We start from the raw sequence: 16,788 nt of genomic DNA on the forward strand, positions 1-16,788 counted from the left end.
AAATGTCCAGTCTGGTCACAGTTTATTTTCCACTAACCAGTCTTTGAACAATGCCAGAGGCCAGATCATGTTGCTGTTAGTGTTTACTTTTGTTCTTTCTTCTTCTGTTGATTTCTCTGAGGTCCAGCGCTCTGTTTTAACCTCTTTCCTTCTCCTGCACTGTTTTTCTTTTCTAGGGACAGTGTGGCTTTCAAGAATCCAAAGTTTAATTCGCTCCATAAATAAAACAATTAAATATTCAAAAGTATTCCATGGTGTTTTCTGATGGAGAAAACTAATGTTGGTTCTCCACAGCTGATGGTAAATGTACTTCTATGACATGCGGATTGATATGACACACACACAGTCTCTTGATCATCCTTAGCAACAGTCTGTTCTCCTTAACCAGTCTGTTATCAAAAACCAACAACCTCATTACTTAGTAGAATATATAAAATAAATTATTGCAAATATATACCTGCGTTAAAGAGATACTTTGTATCTTTCTGATTGAGGGCTCAAAAGGTGTGTCACAGCAACACGTTCTCACTCCCAACCCGTCACATGTTGACGGTCGTTCAGGGCCCCTCCCCGTCACCCTATTACGCACAGGGTACCCCTTGAGAGTCAGTTTTCAACTATCAGGGAGTCCCATTGACTCGCATAGAGTTCCCTGAACGTTGGTAATAGAGGAGTTGGGATCGCGGTGAAATGCTCTCCGCAGATCCATTCTCACAGCGTTTATCAACCTTTTTCTTACTCAATATCAAGCCACACTTATTGTTTTTTCTTCTTTATTTTAATTGAATAATGTAGGACTTTTGTTGCCGTCAGTTATGGGGAGAGTAGGGGCTCAGAATACTGAAATCTGTATTGTTTTTTCCTTCTAATTTTGTATTATTTTCTAAACCACACACTGTTATTTACTCAACAATAACACATACTTATCCTTGTGTTTATTTATTTGTTTGATTAATAAACACAAGTTGGAGTCCGTCAGGACCGAGGGTCGGAGCAGCTCATAGTAGTTGCTTTAGAGAATTGTACACCCGGAAGTAAGTATTCTCTCCGCTTCGCTGGACAAACACCGTGATAGTCCTCAAGCTCTGTGATTGGATGTTTGAGTGTGCGCCGAGGGTTACGCCGAGGGTCGAACAGCACTTTGAAACGGGATGGAACCACGGCAGACTGTCCAAAACTGGATTTGAACGAGTCCACCCCGTCCATACATCCCTGGAGGTTTAGGGGATAGGAAACACTCAAATGTTTGTTTGAAAATTGCTTGTGCCCATAATGGGCAGCATTAATATATACCCACATGCCAGCTAAGGTCAGAAGAGCTTTATTTAACAGTTGGTCTTATGTCTGTGACCCAGTGGTCGCGTTAACCGAATATGTTCCGTCGATGACGGATTTTTTTTAACAATGACGGAAAAATCTGAAAGCAGTCCGTCATTTTGACGGAATAGAACAAACTCGGAACAGCGCCAAAGTTTCCCAGCAGCGAGGCTCCGGTGTTAAGCATGCCTGCCAAAAAGGAAATGATACCGTTTCCTAACCCAACTTTGCCGTACAAATCATTGAAATATCTGTGAGTTTTGGCTTTACGCTGTGCGCACTCCCGCGAGGTGCAGTGGGCATGCATAACACGGCGCTAACAGTTCACGAGCGTGCGCCCCGCCCCCGTTGACAGTTCACGACTGTGCTCGCTCCCCCCCCCCCCCCCCCCCGGTTGACAGTTCTCTCTCCCCCCCCCCCCCCCAGAGTGTAAAGGCCGATGGGTAATACTGAATTTTGATGGACATTTTACGATCCTGTCCGTCAAAATGACTCTGGTCTAGCGCAACCTCTGCTGTGACCCCTCCTGTTGTTAATTAATAAGCCTGAAACATGCACTTATCAAGGTTCAGAGACACATTTTGTAAATATGGCAGTAGCCATCGATCGTCTTAAGATAAGATATTCGTTATTGATCCCAAGTTGGAAACATTTGCGTTACATCAGCATGTGTAACAGTTGTAAATATGCAGTGGTGTTTATTTGTAATAGTCATCATTTAGTATAATCACACAAATTCTGTGTTTTATATTTAATAATTCTGTGTTCTTTATTTATTTAATGTTCAATACCTGACAAGGTCGGAGATGAAGAACTTGGGTCACAGGTTCCTCAACAGTGCATTACAAGACATCTATCAATATGTGTGTAATGTATACCTCCACCATTAAACTGTCATATTCTGCACATTTCTTATACTATCTACATACATCTTATAAGAGTATAATACATATGTATAATATCAGTTAAAATAAGTGCTTAAACATACAGTAGTTAACATTGCAGGGAAGCAATATATTAGTACTTTGTCAGGCTTAATATGTATACCCCCAAAGCTTTTTTCTTATTCAAAATAAGACCTTAACCTAAAGTATTATTGAATGCTTAAATAAAGCCTTATTATTTTGTCTGTCTGTGTCTCCTATAATATCTAATAAAAAAAAAAAATACATTTCAATAACGTGCTTTAACCACCAGGTGTCCCTTTCTATCGGCTGTGCACCGTTATGGTGTAAATATACCAATATACCAATTGGAACGAATATAAAAGTCAATCGAATTAGTATTGATACAGCAAGAAGACTTATATTGTGAAGAGAAATTGAAGATTTAGTTTAATTGATATATTTATGATCCACGTCACATATTCAGTTTCGGCGGCAGTTATTCCTGTTTGTCTAGAAGTCTTCTCATCAGGGCTCTATAAATAGCGAACTACGGCAGATGTGTAATATTTAATGCAGCCGAACCGTGTATTACAATACCGTTATGTGATGACCTCCAAAGAGAAAAGCAAGCAAACTCCGAATAAAGTATTATTTTTTTTTTTTAAATCAACAGGAAGTCCGGTTAACTAAAATGTCCGTGCGGAACAATACCCCAACCCATAGATCCGTGGGTGAATAATGTCAATCACCACATTACACATTGTAATGATTACACACATCCCTTCACATTTACATTTTAATTTACATTAAAGTATTTTGTGAGGCCTTCTAATTTAAAAATATATATAATTAGGGTTGTGTAAGGGAATATTTCTGTCTTACTCCTAAGTGTCAAAGAATAATTCTTCCTTACTCCTAAGATATTTAACCTTATTGCCTGCTGACGTTTATCACTAACCCTGATCTGTGACGCCAGCTTTAAGGAATGTGCTCCAGCACTTAGTCTTAGTTTTATGACCGGTCAACTCTCGGTCACAGAGCCTAAGAGTCAGATAAGTCATTCAGTGTCTCCAGGTGTTAACGCCCCAATATGCTCATTAACTCTCTGTAAACTAGTTAAATCGAGAGATAGGCTGATCAGAATTGACATGACAACCCACCCGTGCAGTCAGAACCTTTTGCTGCTGTGACTTGTGATATGAATTCTCCGGCCGTTGACTTGTAATAAACATCATTGTTTGACATCAAAGCTCCAACTCTCCTCGTGTCTCTCTGAGTCCTGACTCTCCATTGCTGCAGAAGTTTCCCTTACAGGTTGTAGTTGAAAAGTTTGTAAATGATTGCGACGGGGAGGGGCCCTGACCGACCGTCAACATGTGACGGGTTGGGAGTGAGAACGTGTTGGTCACAGATGACCAGCTGGTATGACAGGCATGTGCTCCCATGTCACATTTCTCTGCTCTTGCCACCTGTATTTACAGCCACACATTTGCTTCTCCGTGCTGTGAGACTTCCTGCCAAATAGGAAACATTACAAGCTCCACTGTCTCCATTTAAATCATATGCAAATGTCTAAGGCCATAAGAGAAGACTGTGAGAAACTCATTTTAAGAAAAAGCACCGTATGAGAATATTCGAGTAAGGATACCACCTTTCATCACATTACTTCTTGGAGTATAAGCTAAAATAACTAACATAGCTTTAAATTGATGGGAACATCAAAGGCTATCCTGATGCTGAGTGGACTTGGTTGCAATTATTGAAATGTATTTCAACAGGAAGACATATTGTTGTTTCAACTATTGTCCCTGGCAAGATGTTAAATAACCACAACAAGACTACAATTCCCAAGGCGCCTGCGCTAAAGCCACAGTCATGGGCAACCTGTTTGAGAGACGCCGTCGAGGAACAGTTTTTAACCGTACACGTACACGTACTACACATACAAATCGTACAAGTACCCTTTAAGTTATGAAGTTATATAAGCATTATTAAGAAAGAAAGAATACCTAAGTTGTTTATTATTTTATTTGAGTTTTGCCTATTTCTTTTGAATATTGTAAAGGCCTATTTTCTTTGTTGCATGTGCAAAAGTTTGTTATTTTATTTTGAGCAAACACATCGCAACATCATCTAAACCATTGGAGGCCAAGCAACCCTTCAAACTGTAAGTAATTTAAAGGAAATAAATGAGTTAGAACTGTCTGTTTAGGGCGTCTAATGGCTTGATAGAAAGACAAGGAAGGAAGCCACGACACATGTATTTAAATGTGAACTTCAGGATGTAGAATTGAGCCAGTCCATACAATTATAGTCATGCTTCATTCTGCTTTATGATGAGTGACGTTAGATAACTTATCAAAACGGTGGTAAGTCATGTATTGCAGCATAACCCCGAATATGGAAATGCAGAATTTGGGAGGAGGATGTCGGGATCAGTCAAGCATGTAACTAAATTATGTGATGCATAATGTTATTTTTCAATAAAAAAAGAGAAGGACTCACCACAAGCTTCTGGTCCTGGAGAAAGTATTGTCAACTCTGGAGAAACAAAGTGACAGCAGATTAATCAACCAATCAATTACAAGTTGATTTAAATACTGGAAAAAGGAAAAACAATGGAAGATCGGCAAAGTTTCTAATAATACCAAAAAAGTCATTAGTGGTAAGGTTAAGATTAATTTCATTAATTTGAATGCTTTGAGACAGGGTCTTTTTCAGTTAACACAAACCATTGTTTTTAATAGCCAAGCTGGTTTATTGCTTTTATTGGAGCTGCAACTGTGCCTAAGAAGCATTCAGTAAATTCGTAATCAAATATGTAATATAAAATAAAAGTAATGAGTGAAGGAAGGCTAAAGCAGGGCTGAAATTATATTGTCTTCTAGTATTTGTTGAAAAGCCGAGCAGCTGTGTTCAGTACAAGCTGGAGGCCAGGAATGTGCGTTTCTTCTTTGCTTAACCTTGAATACAATAAATAACAACATTCCGACCGAAATGAAATAAAAGCATGAATGAGATTTGAGATTATCTATAGCTGATAAAAACGTGACCTTGCCATCCATTTTTCGAAAGAAAGGTCACTGTGAAATATAAAACACCCAGGTGTCTGGGTGCAGGTTTAACATTTGTAGACAGAGAGATAATATGTTATAACAAAATAGGGTATGACTTTGTGGGACCAAATACAACTGTTTAAAATGTGTTTTCATTTAGCTGTAGAAGTGTTAGAAACTTTGAACACAACAAGGTTGTAAATATTTCGTACTTTGCAGTTTCTTTTTTATTGTATTTTTAAAAATGTGTATTGGACAAACATTTAGGTGTTATCTGCATAACAATGGAGCTTATTTATGAATGATGTGTCCTAATGGAAACATATATATACACAAGAAAAGGGGGGCAGGTATGAAAACTTGGGGAACGCCAGAGTTCAACATTACTGAAGATTTGTTTGATAATTTTGACCAGTTTAGAGCAGTGTCCTGATGCAAACCCACTTCTTAAGGCAAATGTTAAAGAATTGAGTCATCATCAGTGTCAAATGCAAAGCTGAAATTGAGAATAATTCAACATTAAACATCAATATCAGCCGTAAGTAAAAGATTGTTTGTCGGTCAATTTTGGTCATGGGATTTGAACTAAAATCCATACAATTTCTCATAAACATCTTAAGAAAATATCTCCAAGAGAAACTTTCTGATGAGTCGCTCACGGCATCAAAAGGATTGATGTAGTTGTTTTATAAATTGCAGTATAATGTTCACTCTACTTATAGCTCTGCTTTTTCCCTTTGCCACTAATTCCTAAGGGAAACATCTGGCTCTTTGGCAGCTCAATTCCCCACTATGTTCATTAACTGTGCTATCTTTGCATGAGCTGTCTGCTGTGGCTGGAAACCATTCAGGTGAGAGCAGTAAGACTACTTCAAACAGTACAATTGCAGACTTTAAAAATGAAAAGCTCCTTAAAGAGGAACCGAGTCCGATGGCAACTACTGTATGTCCATCACTACTACCCCCCTTTCTATACTCATGCCCCTTTCACACCAGCGCTTTTTCAGCTCCGGCTCGGAGCTGGAGCCTGAAAAGCGCCGGTTTTTCCTTTTCACACCGCAGCGGCGCCGGCTCTTAGCTCCAGAATCCGGTTCACTTCCAGCTCCAAAAAATTGTCGGTCTAGAGCAGTGGTTCTCAAACTTTTTCTGTCAGGCCCCCCCTTTGGAGAAAAAAAAGAAAGTCTGGCCCCCCCAACACAAGTCAGGCTCAGTGGCGGCGCCAGAGATTTATTTTGGGGGTGCTGTGGGGTAGCTTGACGTTTCATAGAGGGTGCTCAAACATTTAGGGTTTCCCATTAAGGTACCGGGCGCTACAGTGGAATTTTCTACTGCAACACTCCCCACGCAAATACACAACGTACCCGCAACTGTTACAATGAAGGCTCGATAATCAGCTCGCCGCATAGTGTAAGCAGGGGTAAAGTACTATTTTTATAGGTGGTGTGTGGACCTCACATAGGGGGGTCCGGGGGCAAGTTCCCCCGGGAAGATTTATTTTTAAATATTGAAGTTAAAAGCATCAATCTGGTGCACTTTCAGAGCAAAATGAAGAGATCTATGGATACATCTCTCAACACCCATTTGAAACAGATTTACTTTTTCTTTATGGATATTTTACAAATCACCCTTTTAAACTTTATTCTTGTTTTACTGTCATATAGTATTTCATACCTGTTTTTCATTTATTCTCTTATTTTTTTATAACTCTAATGATCATATAAACGTGTGCCTCGGAAATAATTGTTTACATTAATGGTGACCAAAACGTTTGAGACCCACTGAGATAACACTGTCCTTTAGTTCACTGAGCCTCTCAGTCTGACAGGAGAGGACTCTCCTCCACCTTGTTGTTGAAAAAACTCCTTATATCCGTTAGCGTAGCTCGCTAGCACCGGAAGCTAACAACAACGATCTCCGGTACCGGTGCGTCTCTCGCTCGCGCACACAAAATGGCTCGTTCCACACACACGCAGAGCCGAGCTTTATTGAAACACAGAGACCCAGACGTAATAGTACTGCATCATATTATTTTCGAATCAATAATTTTTCAATTTATGATTTTTTTTTAAATATTTTTTTATAGCCATTTTTCCTCCTGGTCTCTCACGCCCCCCCTGGCATGCCTCTGCGCCGCCCAGAGGGGGGGGGGGGGGCGCCCCCACTTTGAGAACCACTGGTCTAGAGGCAAGAGCTTTCGGAGCTAAGAGGTGGCGTCGCTTACGTCTCTCTTACGTCGAGGCGTGCAGGAAACTAAACCCTCCTCCCCTGAACATGGGTCGACTGTCATGCCTGCCTACAAGCAGTAGTGCTTATAAACACACTTTATAAAGTCAGGCAACACTAACCAGGCTTCGTGTGATTCTGTTTATTTGTACCTTACTTTGACCATCCGTTCACTGTTATTGATCATTGTGGAGAGGCAGATGTTTTGTTTTGTATTATAGCAGCTATCGGATGGAATCAATACATGGGCTGCACAGGTTGTCGTGTCCGACTATCACAAGTAGAATCATAATAAAAATACGCCGGTAAAATGTGCCTGTAGAAAACGGTTTATGCCACAATAGGATAGCAATAGCAAGTAGTCAGTTTAGCTTCGGTTGCTATGCAAACATCACCCATTTTATACCAGAGAAACTTTCATAACAGCGTTGTGATACCAAACAGCGTCAATTCAGACTGACACACATTCACTTAGGCTAAGGGGAACTGGGGATATGTATCAGCTGCTTGTGTGAGTCGGACAGTGAATACTTTAGAGCGGCCGCTGCAGTGTGAGCTAACCGGGAGCTAACGGAGGAGAATAAACTCCCGTGGAAGAGCAGCCAACACTGCAGCGGTCGGTAAATGCTGCAGAAACACATTAATAAACAATGAACCACGGCACTCTGGAGCAAAGTATAAGGTTGGAGAAGTCGTTATTCAATTTATTCTGGCTTCGTGTGATTAAAAGCAACACGATCATCGACCCGACGCAGTTCCCCGTTGTTGTGAGCGCCGTAATGCCGTTGGGGAGCAAATCAGCGATTTAAACTGTGACGTCATGACGCAGCAGCGGCAGCACCAGTCGGGTGCTGGGCGGTGTGAACAGAGCGGGAGCAGAAAAGGGAAACCGGAGCTGAACCAGAAAAGCTCTAGCTCGGGGCTCGAAAGGGAAAAAGCGCTGGTGTGAAAGCCGCATCAGAGCTATTGATGGATATTTTCATTAGCAGAAAGAGTTGGCTTTTTCCGCCTTTAAAGGAGAATTAATTTTCTTGGCAGATCATAGACCACCCGGATGCAAAACTGAATTGCATAATAAAGTGATGCTGATGGGGAACCAATCTAAAGGCGGATGGGTTTAATTATTCTATAGCCAACACTATGATAAGTTAAAGCAAAAATCACTAATGCCGTTTTAACTAGAGGCCAATTTGCCCTCATGAAGCCAGAATGGATACGGTCCACAACCCCACCCCCCCCTTGTTTCCGCTCCCTTTTCTTCCCTCAACCTCATTTATCCACACCTCTGCCTGCCAGCCACTTGCTAAGTCCATCTAGCATTGGATAGTCTTGAAGATGGGAAGGAGCAGCTGGCAGATGTGCCGTGAAGGCAGACAGATTTTTGGAGACCAGTCATTACAAAAAGAGAAAGTCTGTGTTAGAAATAACCGCCAGGAAGAAGTTATAGGAGATTGAAAAAGTCAGAAAGGCAAGGCAAGTTTATTTATATAACACATTTCAACACAAGGCAATTCAAAGTGCTTTACAAATATGAAAGACATTAAGAGCGAAACATATTATGAAATGACATTTAAAAAAAATTAAAAGCAAAGATACATTAATAAAAATTACAGTGCAGTGTGTGAGTTACACACATCTGGAATGTTTAGGTCTGATTCAATCATTGTTAACTTTTTAGCAGAAATTGTTTTCTATCACCTCCCTTTCTTTCTACTTTATTTTTTAACTTGTCCTTTAGTTAATTCAAGTGTTTCATGCTAAATGAACCACCCTTTGGAAAATTATAATCTGACCCCATGGTACCTTTTAGTTTTCGCCGAAACTATTCCTCTTTTTTAAAAGGAAAAGGTTTTTTTTACACGAGGGGTTTTGTGTGGCAGCTCACTTCTTAGTTTATGCCCTGCATATATAATGATGCAGGGCAAAAACTACCTGGATCAGTCTCTGAAGCACCTAAGTAGACGCTGAGTGTGGACAATCAATCTCCTGATAATCGCCGCTTATCCTTTGCTTCCCGGGGCTAAGACAATCAAACAATTACCATTGTCATTCGGTGCTAATACCCTCACAAGCTCTCGCTCCATTCGTCAGTTACAACAACACAATGAGACTGCAGACTGTCTCCTGCCAGTGAAGTAGGAAATAAAGGTAACTGAAGTATAGTGTGCAATAATAATGTGTGAGGGAGACTGGGCTCTGTGTGAGGTGGGTCATCTGAGAAACTTGCCTATCAAAACACATTCACACTCACCTTTTCCTATGTTTTTTCAATGCAAACCAATGACATTTAATGTTGAGGTCTACTAAATCCATATACTTGCTTGCCAGTCTGTTGCCAGTATCCATCGACATTGAAGGAGAGACAGTATATTGATTATTCTATTTCTTTTCTCTGCCTCCTTAAAAAGTTAAAATAATAAAATGAGATTCCTGGCAATGTCACATAACGTTACATAAGAATTACCTTAAGGAGAGTTTGGAGTCAGGGATGCATTCAGGAGCAACACTTACATCTCATATGCTACAGTCATAAAATATTCATAAATTATTTTTTAAATAGTGTGTTTATGCCAAGGAGGGTTAAGGATGGATAGGAACTGAGAGCAGACTCTGACAGTGTTTTTTTAAGAGCAACTTTTGTAGTATGCCTCATACCCCTCTATTTCAGCCCCTGTTACAAAAGTGCTGATTCTGGGTGAATAGCTTTAAATGTTACAGAGCTGCTGCTGGCCACGCCCCTTTCTGCATGCAAGCGGTGAGCTCTGTGAAGAGAAGAGCGTCTGCTCTACCAGCAGAAACTCAGCTAAACGCTGCCACGATTAAATGCTATTTTATGTTCCAAATCTCATCAAGAATTATTTCTGAAAAAGTATGGAGCTCAAACGCTTTCTCTCGAGCCGGTACACAGACTCTCTCCAGCGTTAGCAATGCTTGCTAATGTAAACACAGACCATATTACTTTTAAAACACGTTGCGCATTATTTCTGATACAGCATATACAGTAGCTTGACATGTTCTTTATTCAGTGTGTATATATATATATATATATATATATATATATAAAATAACTTTACTCTAAGTCCCTCTAGTAGACATCCTGCTGAATACACAGACACACAGCTGCAGGAGGGGATTCAGCTAGCCGACTGTATATGGGGACGATAGGTTGGGACGTGGGCTGGACGTTGCCAGGAGTTCAATGCTTTTAGAGATGTGGGTAAGGAGGAAAAGAGAGGGTTGTATTTTTTGACACTTTGTGAGTCTCCTCACACACCGGGGACACATATGTATGTATAAAATAAATCAAAAAGTGCATTTTTCATAATAGGTGACCTTTAATGTGTGGTTTAGAAGAAGTTGGTATTCAGAAGACAGGTATAATAAAAGAGTTGCATTTAGGAAATATAGCAATCTGGTGTCAGATTACTTAATAGTTGGAGCACCCCTTTAGGTTACCCTTTGTAGAGTAGAGGGACTAGTGCAGGCATGCCCCTCCACTGGGTGGCAGGACAGAGCTTAGGGGTCAAACCAGGGCTGTTAAATGTCTGACATGTATCGAGCGCAACAGTCGGTCATTAGCTTATATAGTCTTTCCTGTCATCTCTCCTTTTTCTTGTGTTTGTTGTAAAATCAGGAGAGACAAGGATGATGTAAGAAATTGCAACAGTTTCACCACAGTGTGTCCAACATCAAACATGTTATTTCATGAGAGTTATGCACACTCTGAGCACTTTGTTTTGTCACTCGATACAACACCGCATAACCGTAAAACGTATTTGACATACAAACAGTGACATTATGCGTGTTGCTGGTGAGGGCTCTGACCTTTTGCTGTGTTTGTTGCTCAGTGTTGAGAATGGAACTATTACTTTGAAAGTCAGCGATACGCCAGGTGATTATTCCTCTGCTGAGGCGACACAATATTTTGGTATTAACAGTCAGGAGTGAAAACAGACAGTCACATAAACAAACCTCCTCCTTAAACTGTGGAGACACAGGACACTTGCATTAAAAGAAGGACAAACAAATAGGTAGAAGTAAACTAAATGGGCCTAGCTGTAGAGTTTATTTTATAGGTGTTTTTATGACATTTAAAGTAATTTCGATACCGTAATTTATTTTTTTGTTATATATTATAATAACAAATATTTTTGATAGAGTATCACATATAATCCAGCGAAAACTGAGATACAACAATGCACATTTCATTGACAAGATTCTTCATTCTCTACCAGGAAACAGACAACAGAAAACAATCGTAGCCATTCAGACAGAAAGCACTGTGTATTTAATGTGTAAAATCAATATGAGATGCAGCTAAATGTATTCATCAAGCTTTCTTTGAGTGGAAGGGCTATAGCGTTGCCATTTAGAACAAGATTGTCAAGTGCACTTCAGTAATTATCCCCCATCAGCACTCATCCTCAGCTAGAAGTGATAAATGAGGGCTGTTGTTAACTATAATATTCGGTCTGTGGGGATTTAATGTATACAATGGGAGTAAAGACTTATTTATTCTAAATGACTTAACACTACAGATTTCCTTATCCATTTTAGATGTAGTCCACTTTTACCCAAGCTGGTTTATAGATCCGACAATGAGGCAAACCAGAATTTCACCAGCTAATTTAATTTCCAAACCGACATCAACTTTTCTTAAGAATAATTGAACTAAATTGGATGCAGCTTTAGTAGAAGCGACAAACAAACCCTCAATGGGGTAAAGTCGGAATTTGGCTGGTTCGCTCAGAAAAGATGGAAATTGAAAGCGTACTGATAATACAAATTGTAAACATTTTAATCTTCTCAAAATTATGTGAAGAGATGAAGAGACTCCAAAATTGACTGACAGCACTACTTGTCTCCAATATGTTATCTGGACAAAAAAACAACTGCAAGAAAATTTGCTTTTACACAAAGTAATACGACTAAAAAGCAGAAAAATAGCAGTTAAATTATAATTATATTATATAGTATCAGACTTCGCCAGGAGCTTGATTTGACTAAGTGTGAGTTTGGAGTCCCAGCACCTCCAAATAGAGGCCATAGTTCTCAGTAGCAAACCCATGGACTGTCCACTCCGTGTAAGGAATGAGTCCTTACCCCAAGTGAAGGAGTTCAAGTATCTTGTTCTCGGGTCAGGGGACAATTGAGCGTGAGATGGGCTGGTGGATCAGAGCAGAACGAGCGGTATTAGGCGCATTCACACCGCAGTACTTTTCCCACAAAGGTTCATGAGAACTTAGTTCATGAGAACTCTTTAGTTCTCATGAACTAAGTACAGATCGCATTCACACCGGAATAAGTCCCTGGGGGTGGATTAGGCAAATGAAGCCGCTGACGTCTATTCTTCTTCTTCTGCTTTGGGTTTACTGGCAGGCCACAAACCACTTCACGGCGTATACTGCCGCTCAAAGTCCCCGGCCGGAAGTCCCCGGAGTTGGGGACTGGCTTCAGTAGAAGCTGCTGGGACTCCCAGCAGCTTCTACTGAAGCCTTCCGAGTAAATCGTCAGAACGCCGATACCTCCTCATCTCCACCGCTCCCATGTTTTATTTTGCCATAAATTAGTCTCTCTGCGTTTCTGCGCTGTGCTAATGCTAATGCTAATAATGCTAATGCGAGGATAATAAAATGGCGGATTCACAAAACTTTTTGGGAGTTTTACGGGGCGTGGTTTGCAATCCGCCCAGCCAATCAGAAATATAGCTCTTTTCTCACAAGAGAGCCGCACGAAAGTCCCTGCTCTCTAGCAGGGACTTTCGTGGGGGTAAAAAGGTTCTCATTAACTAATTTTAGTACCGGCTCTTTTTGGTGTGAACGCGACAAAAGAGTTCTCATGAACTAAGTTCTCATGAACCTTTGTGGGAAAAGTACTGCGGTGTGAATGCACCTATTGCACTCACTTTACCACACCGTTGTGATGAAGAGAGACCTGAGCCAGAAGACAACTTTCTCAGTCTACCAGTCCATCTTTATTCTTACTCTCACCCAGGGGCGTCGCCTGGACCTGGAAACATTCGGGGCTTAGCCCACAGTGGCGGCGCTACAGTCAAATGTTCTACTGCAAGACTCCCCACACACACATACACAATTGCGCCATCTGGTGTCACAAACAAAAAGCTTTGTTACGGCAATGGAGTGTGGGAGATTCTCATAGCACGTGAGGATCTCTTGAGGGTAAGGTGCCTGTATTATCTCGGTGGACAAAATGTATGTTTTTATTTTATAAGGACAATAACGTTCTGTTGTGTTTGTTTAGTTTAATGTTAATTGTTTAATGCTCACAGTCACAGCAACATGTTTTTAGTGTGATTGGCTATTTGTTTTATATGATTTATCAACGTGATCATCAATAGCTAATCTGAGCACCAGAACCCAGCTCACGAGTCCTTTGATGCTGTCCATTGAAATGCAGGTATGTGAGTTTTGTACACCAGTTTATTTATGTTTAATGTTTCACATTGCTCCACATGATGCCTCGACTACAAAGTCTTCCATGTTTCTACGCTTCTTCCTCTGTGTCACAGTTTCGGGAATATCAAGATCATTGCACAGGGCCTTGGTCTTGTCATAGACCTCATGTGCTTTCTCGTTACTTTGGTAACTTTTCAGTGTGTTCTCAACTGCTGTTTTGTAATCTACTGCCTGCACCAAGTCAATTGTTTCTTTCTGCAGGTATTCAAGCAGGCCCTGAGTGGTTGAGAGCAGTGTCTGGAACAGGACAGCATGTAGATGGTACTGCATTTTCAAAGCTTGCTTTCCAGTCCCTTTGCTAGAGGGGCTGAAAGGCTCCCTAAAGTCTTGCAGGAGGTTTTTGACATGCCCAGCGAACAAGTTGTTTGTCCCCTACCTCTAGCTGTTTCTGAAATGTTTGCAATCTCTGATGGTGGACAAGAGATGTGGAGAAGAAAGAGTAGAGACACTCCAGGAGACCAACGCAGGTATGTGAGTTTTGTACACCAGTTTGTATAAGTTTAATGTTTCACATTGCTTGTGAAAAATATACTACCACTATACGATCACTGAAATTTGTTGTTGACTGGACACTTATTTTGTAAAAGAGATAGCATGAGAGGATCTCTTAAGCAATGCAGCTCACGTGTCCTTTTTATATGCTGTCCATTGAAATGCAGGAAAGTAATCACCAGCTCTGAGTGATCTGTTGCCGAGGGGACACTACACCGGAGTTACATAAGCACAGACAAAGTGCTATTTTGGGGGGAACTCACCTCCTCTGGGGTCCCCCAGGAAGACTTTTTTTAAATACTGAAGTTAAAAGCATCAATCTTGTGCACTTTGAGAGCAACATCAAGAGATATGGATACATCTCTCAACACCCATATGTCAAAAATAAATCTCAGAATCAGAAACGGGTTTATTATTTAAAAACACTTCATTTTCCAATTAAATCATAAACTATGTCAAATTATTAGAAGTAGTTAGTAATCAGATTAAACAGAAAAAAGGGATGGAAGGAGGAAATAATAATCCCTCATCTCTTGCTGTTTGCGGTTGAAATGATCTCTTTTGCCAAACATGCTGGATGGAAAGCAGTGGTGTCTCACTTGCCTTGGCCCTGTATCTGCAGTCCCTAAATCAGTCATGTTACTCATTGACTCTTGTCTGTTCTGGTGTTCCTGTTCATTGTTGTCTCCATTGTCGTTCTTGTCTTTTGTATCTCCTTCTAGTGTGTCCCTTTCTCCTGTTCTCCTTTTCTTCATCCTCTACTCTGTTTGGCTCATCTGTGATGACTGTGTAGGTAAACACAAACAAGTATGTAAGTCAATCAGTTTCCAGCTCTGTCAAATAAATGAATTTCAAGATACACACATTTGTCTTCATTAAAATGAGTGTCACCACACTGTCACAAAATGTAATACTAACCAATTGAAAATAGTTAAATTGACATCTCTTGTAGATATCACTGTTAGAGTAGTTATCTGCCAATAGGACAGAATCATTCCTATACAAATGCAGTTTGAGTAATTCACTTAATATATTTACTTAAAACTTTAATATAGTCATTTTCACTTAATACTCTAATATAGTCATCTTTCTGCTTTCAACACTAAGGAAAGCTGTACAATTTGACATGATAATGAGGAAAAAAGGCCTCCGACAATGCAGATCATTTTTTGATCATATCAATTTTAAGATGGGGGTCAAGGCTTAATATTTGGGAGCATAGTGTCCCTTGCTCCCTTTCAGGAGCCCCACTGGATTGGCTTTGATCTGAAATATTTGTATAAAAAGCTTGTTAGCTGGCTGTCCATCTCATAATGTTCACATAGTAACTAGCTGTCAATAGGAAATATCAATCAGAAGAATTATATTTTCATGCAAAATCTGTCACAAAAAGAGGTTGCACATTTAAATGCAGGTGTTGTTATGGCAACGTCAGTGGCCAGACAGCCATATTTACTGCTGCAAATACGTTCAAACATGCTGTCGACACGTAAAGCAGTGGCAACTATGCCACCATTTCAGCTGACTTTTTCTCAGAAATACTGTCACATAACATCCATATATTTCAGTGCTAGGTTGATGCTTAGCTAAGCTAACTATGAAACACGACAGGACTCAGGAATCAGGATCAACTGTGTACTGTAAGGTAGCTTCTAGCTTCATGTCGAACACAGACAGTAAGTCAACATTTCCCAGAGAGCTTTCTTTGAAATCACCAAGTAACGCTAAAAAACACAACATTTAGATTGTATGACAAAGTGTTTATTTAATATATCTGGCTAGCTATAGCTACTTGCTAACGGTTTAGCTTACGAAAGTAACAAAAACAGTTATGTTAAAGTACTATGATACTGTACTGATGTTGTTACGATCAGTCGAATTTGAACATTTCCTTTATCGTCTGTCCATCTGGTGTCAATTTCGGGACAGTGTGACAGGGGCTTTAGGGATAAGATATGAAGCTCAGTCATCCGGAAGGGACTGGGAGTAGAGCTACTGATCCTTCGTGTTGAAAGGAGCAAGTTAAGGTGTTTCGGGCACCCGCTAAGGATGCCACCCAGCCCCCTCCGTAGGGAAGTGTTCCAGGCACCCTTCCCCAGGTGGATGCATTATATCTCCACGCTTTGGGAGCGCTTTGGAAGGGTATTTGGGGCCCTCTGCTGAAACAAATGTATGTGCGACACAACTCAGGATAAGCCGTAAAAGATGGATGGAGAAAATGTGACCTTTTTAGACATGTGAACCTGATTTTATTTTTTTTTAAAGACATTGTTCAGTCATGAATATTTCAACATGAACTATGACACATCAAAACCAATGAGAAATGGCCATCCCAAT

At 40.4% G+C, this 16,788-nt stretch overlaps 1 protein-coding gene across 11 annotated transcripts in view; it reads right to left on the reverse strand.

Annotated features, from left to right (window-relative positions):
• Positions 1–16,788, reverse strand: part of si:dkey-166d12.2 (rap1 GTPase-activating protein 1) — a 145,392-nt gene that overhangs the window by 56,288 nt on the left and 72,316 nt on the right. For 10 of the 11 annotated variants that reach the window (XM_034205683.1, XM_034205680.1, XM_034205682.1 and 7 more), the window contains one exon: positions 4,710–4,745. The exons of the other annotated variant lie outside the window; for it this stretch is intronic. Coding sequence is in view for 5 of the 10 variants with exons in the window: in XM_034205673.1 (XP_034061564.1) it covers positions 4,710–4,745 (36 nt within the window). In the remaining 5 variants the exon portion in view is untranslated. The remainder of the gene's footprint in view (positions 1–4,709; positions 4,746–16,788) is intronic. 11 annotated transcript variants of the gene reach the window in all.

This window comes from Gymnodraco acuticeps, unplaced genomic scaffold, assembly GCF_902827175.1.
Source record: "Gymnodraco acuticeps unplaced genomic scaffold, fGymAcu1.1, whole genome shotgun sequence".
NCBI lineage: Eukaryota > Metazoa > Chordata > Actinopteri > Perciformes > Bathydraconidae > Gymnodraco > Gymnodraco acuticeps.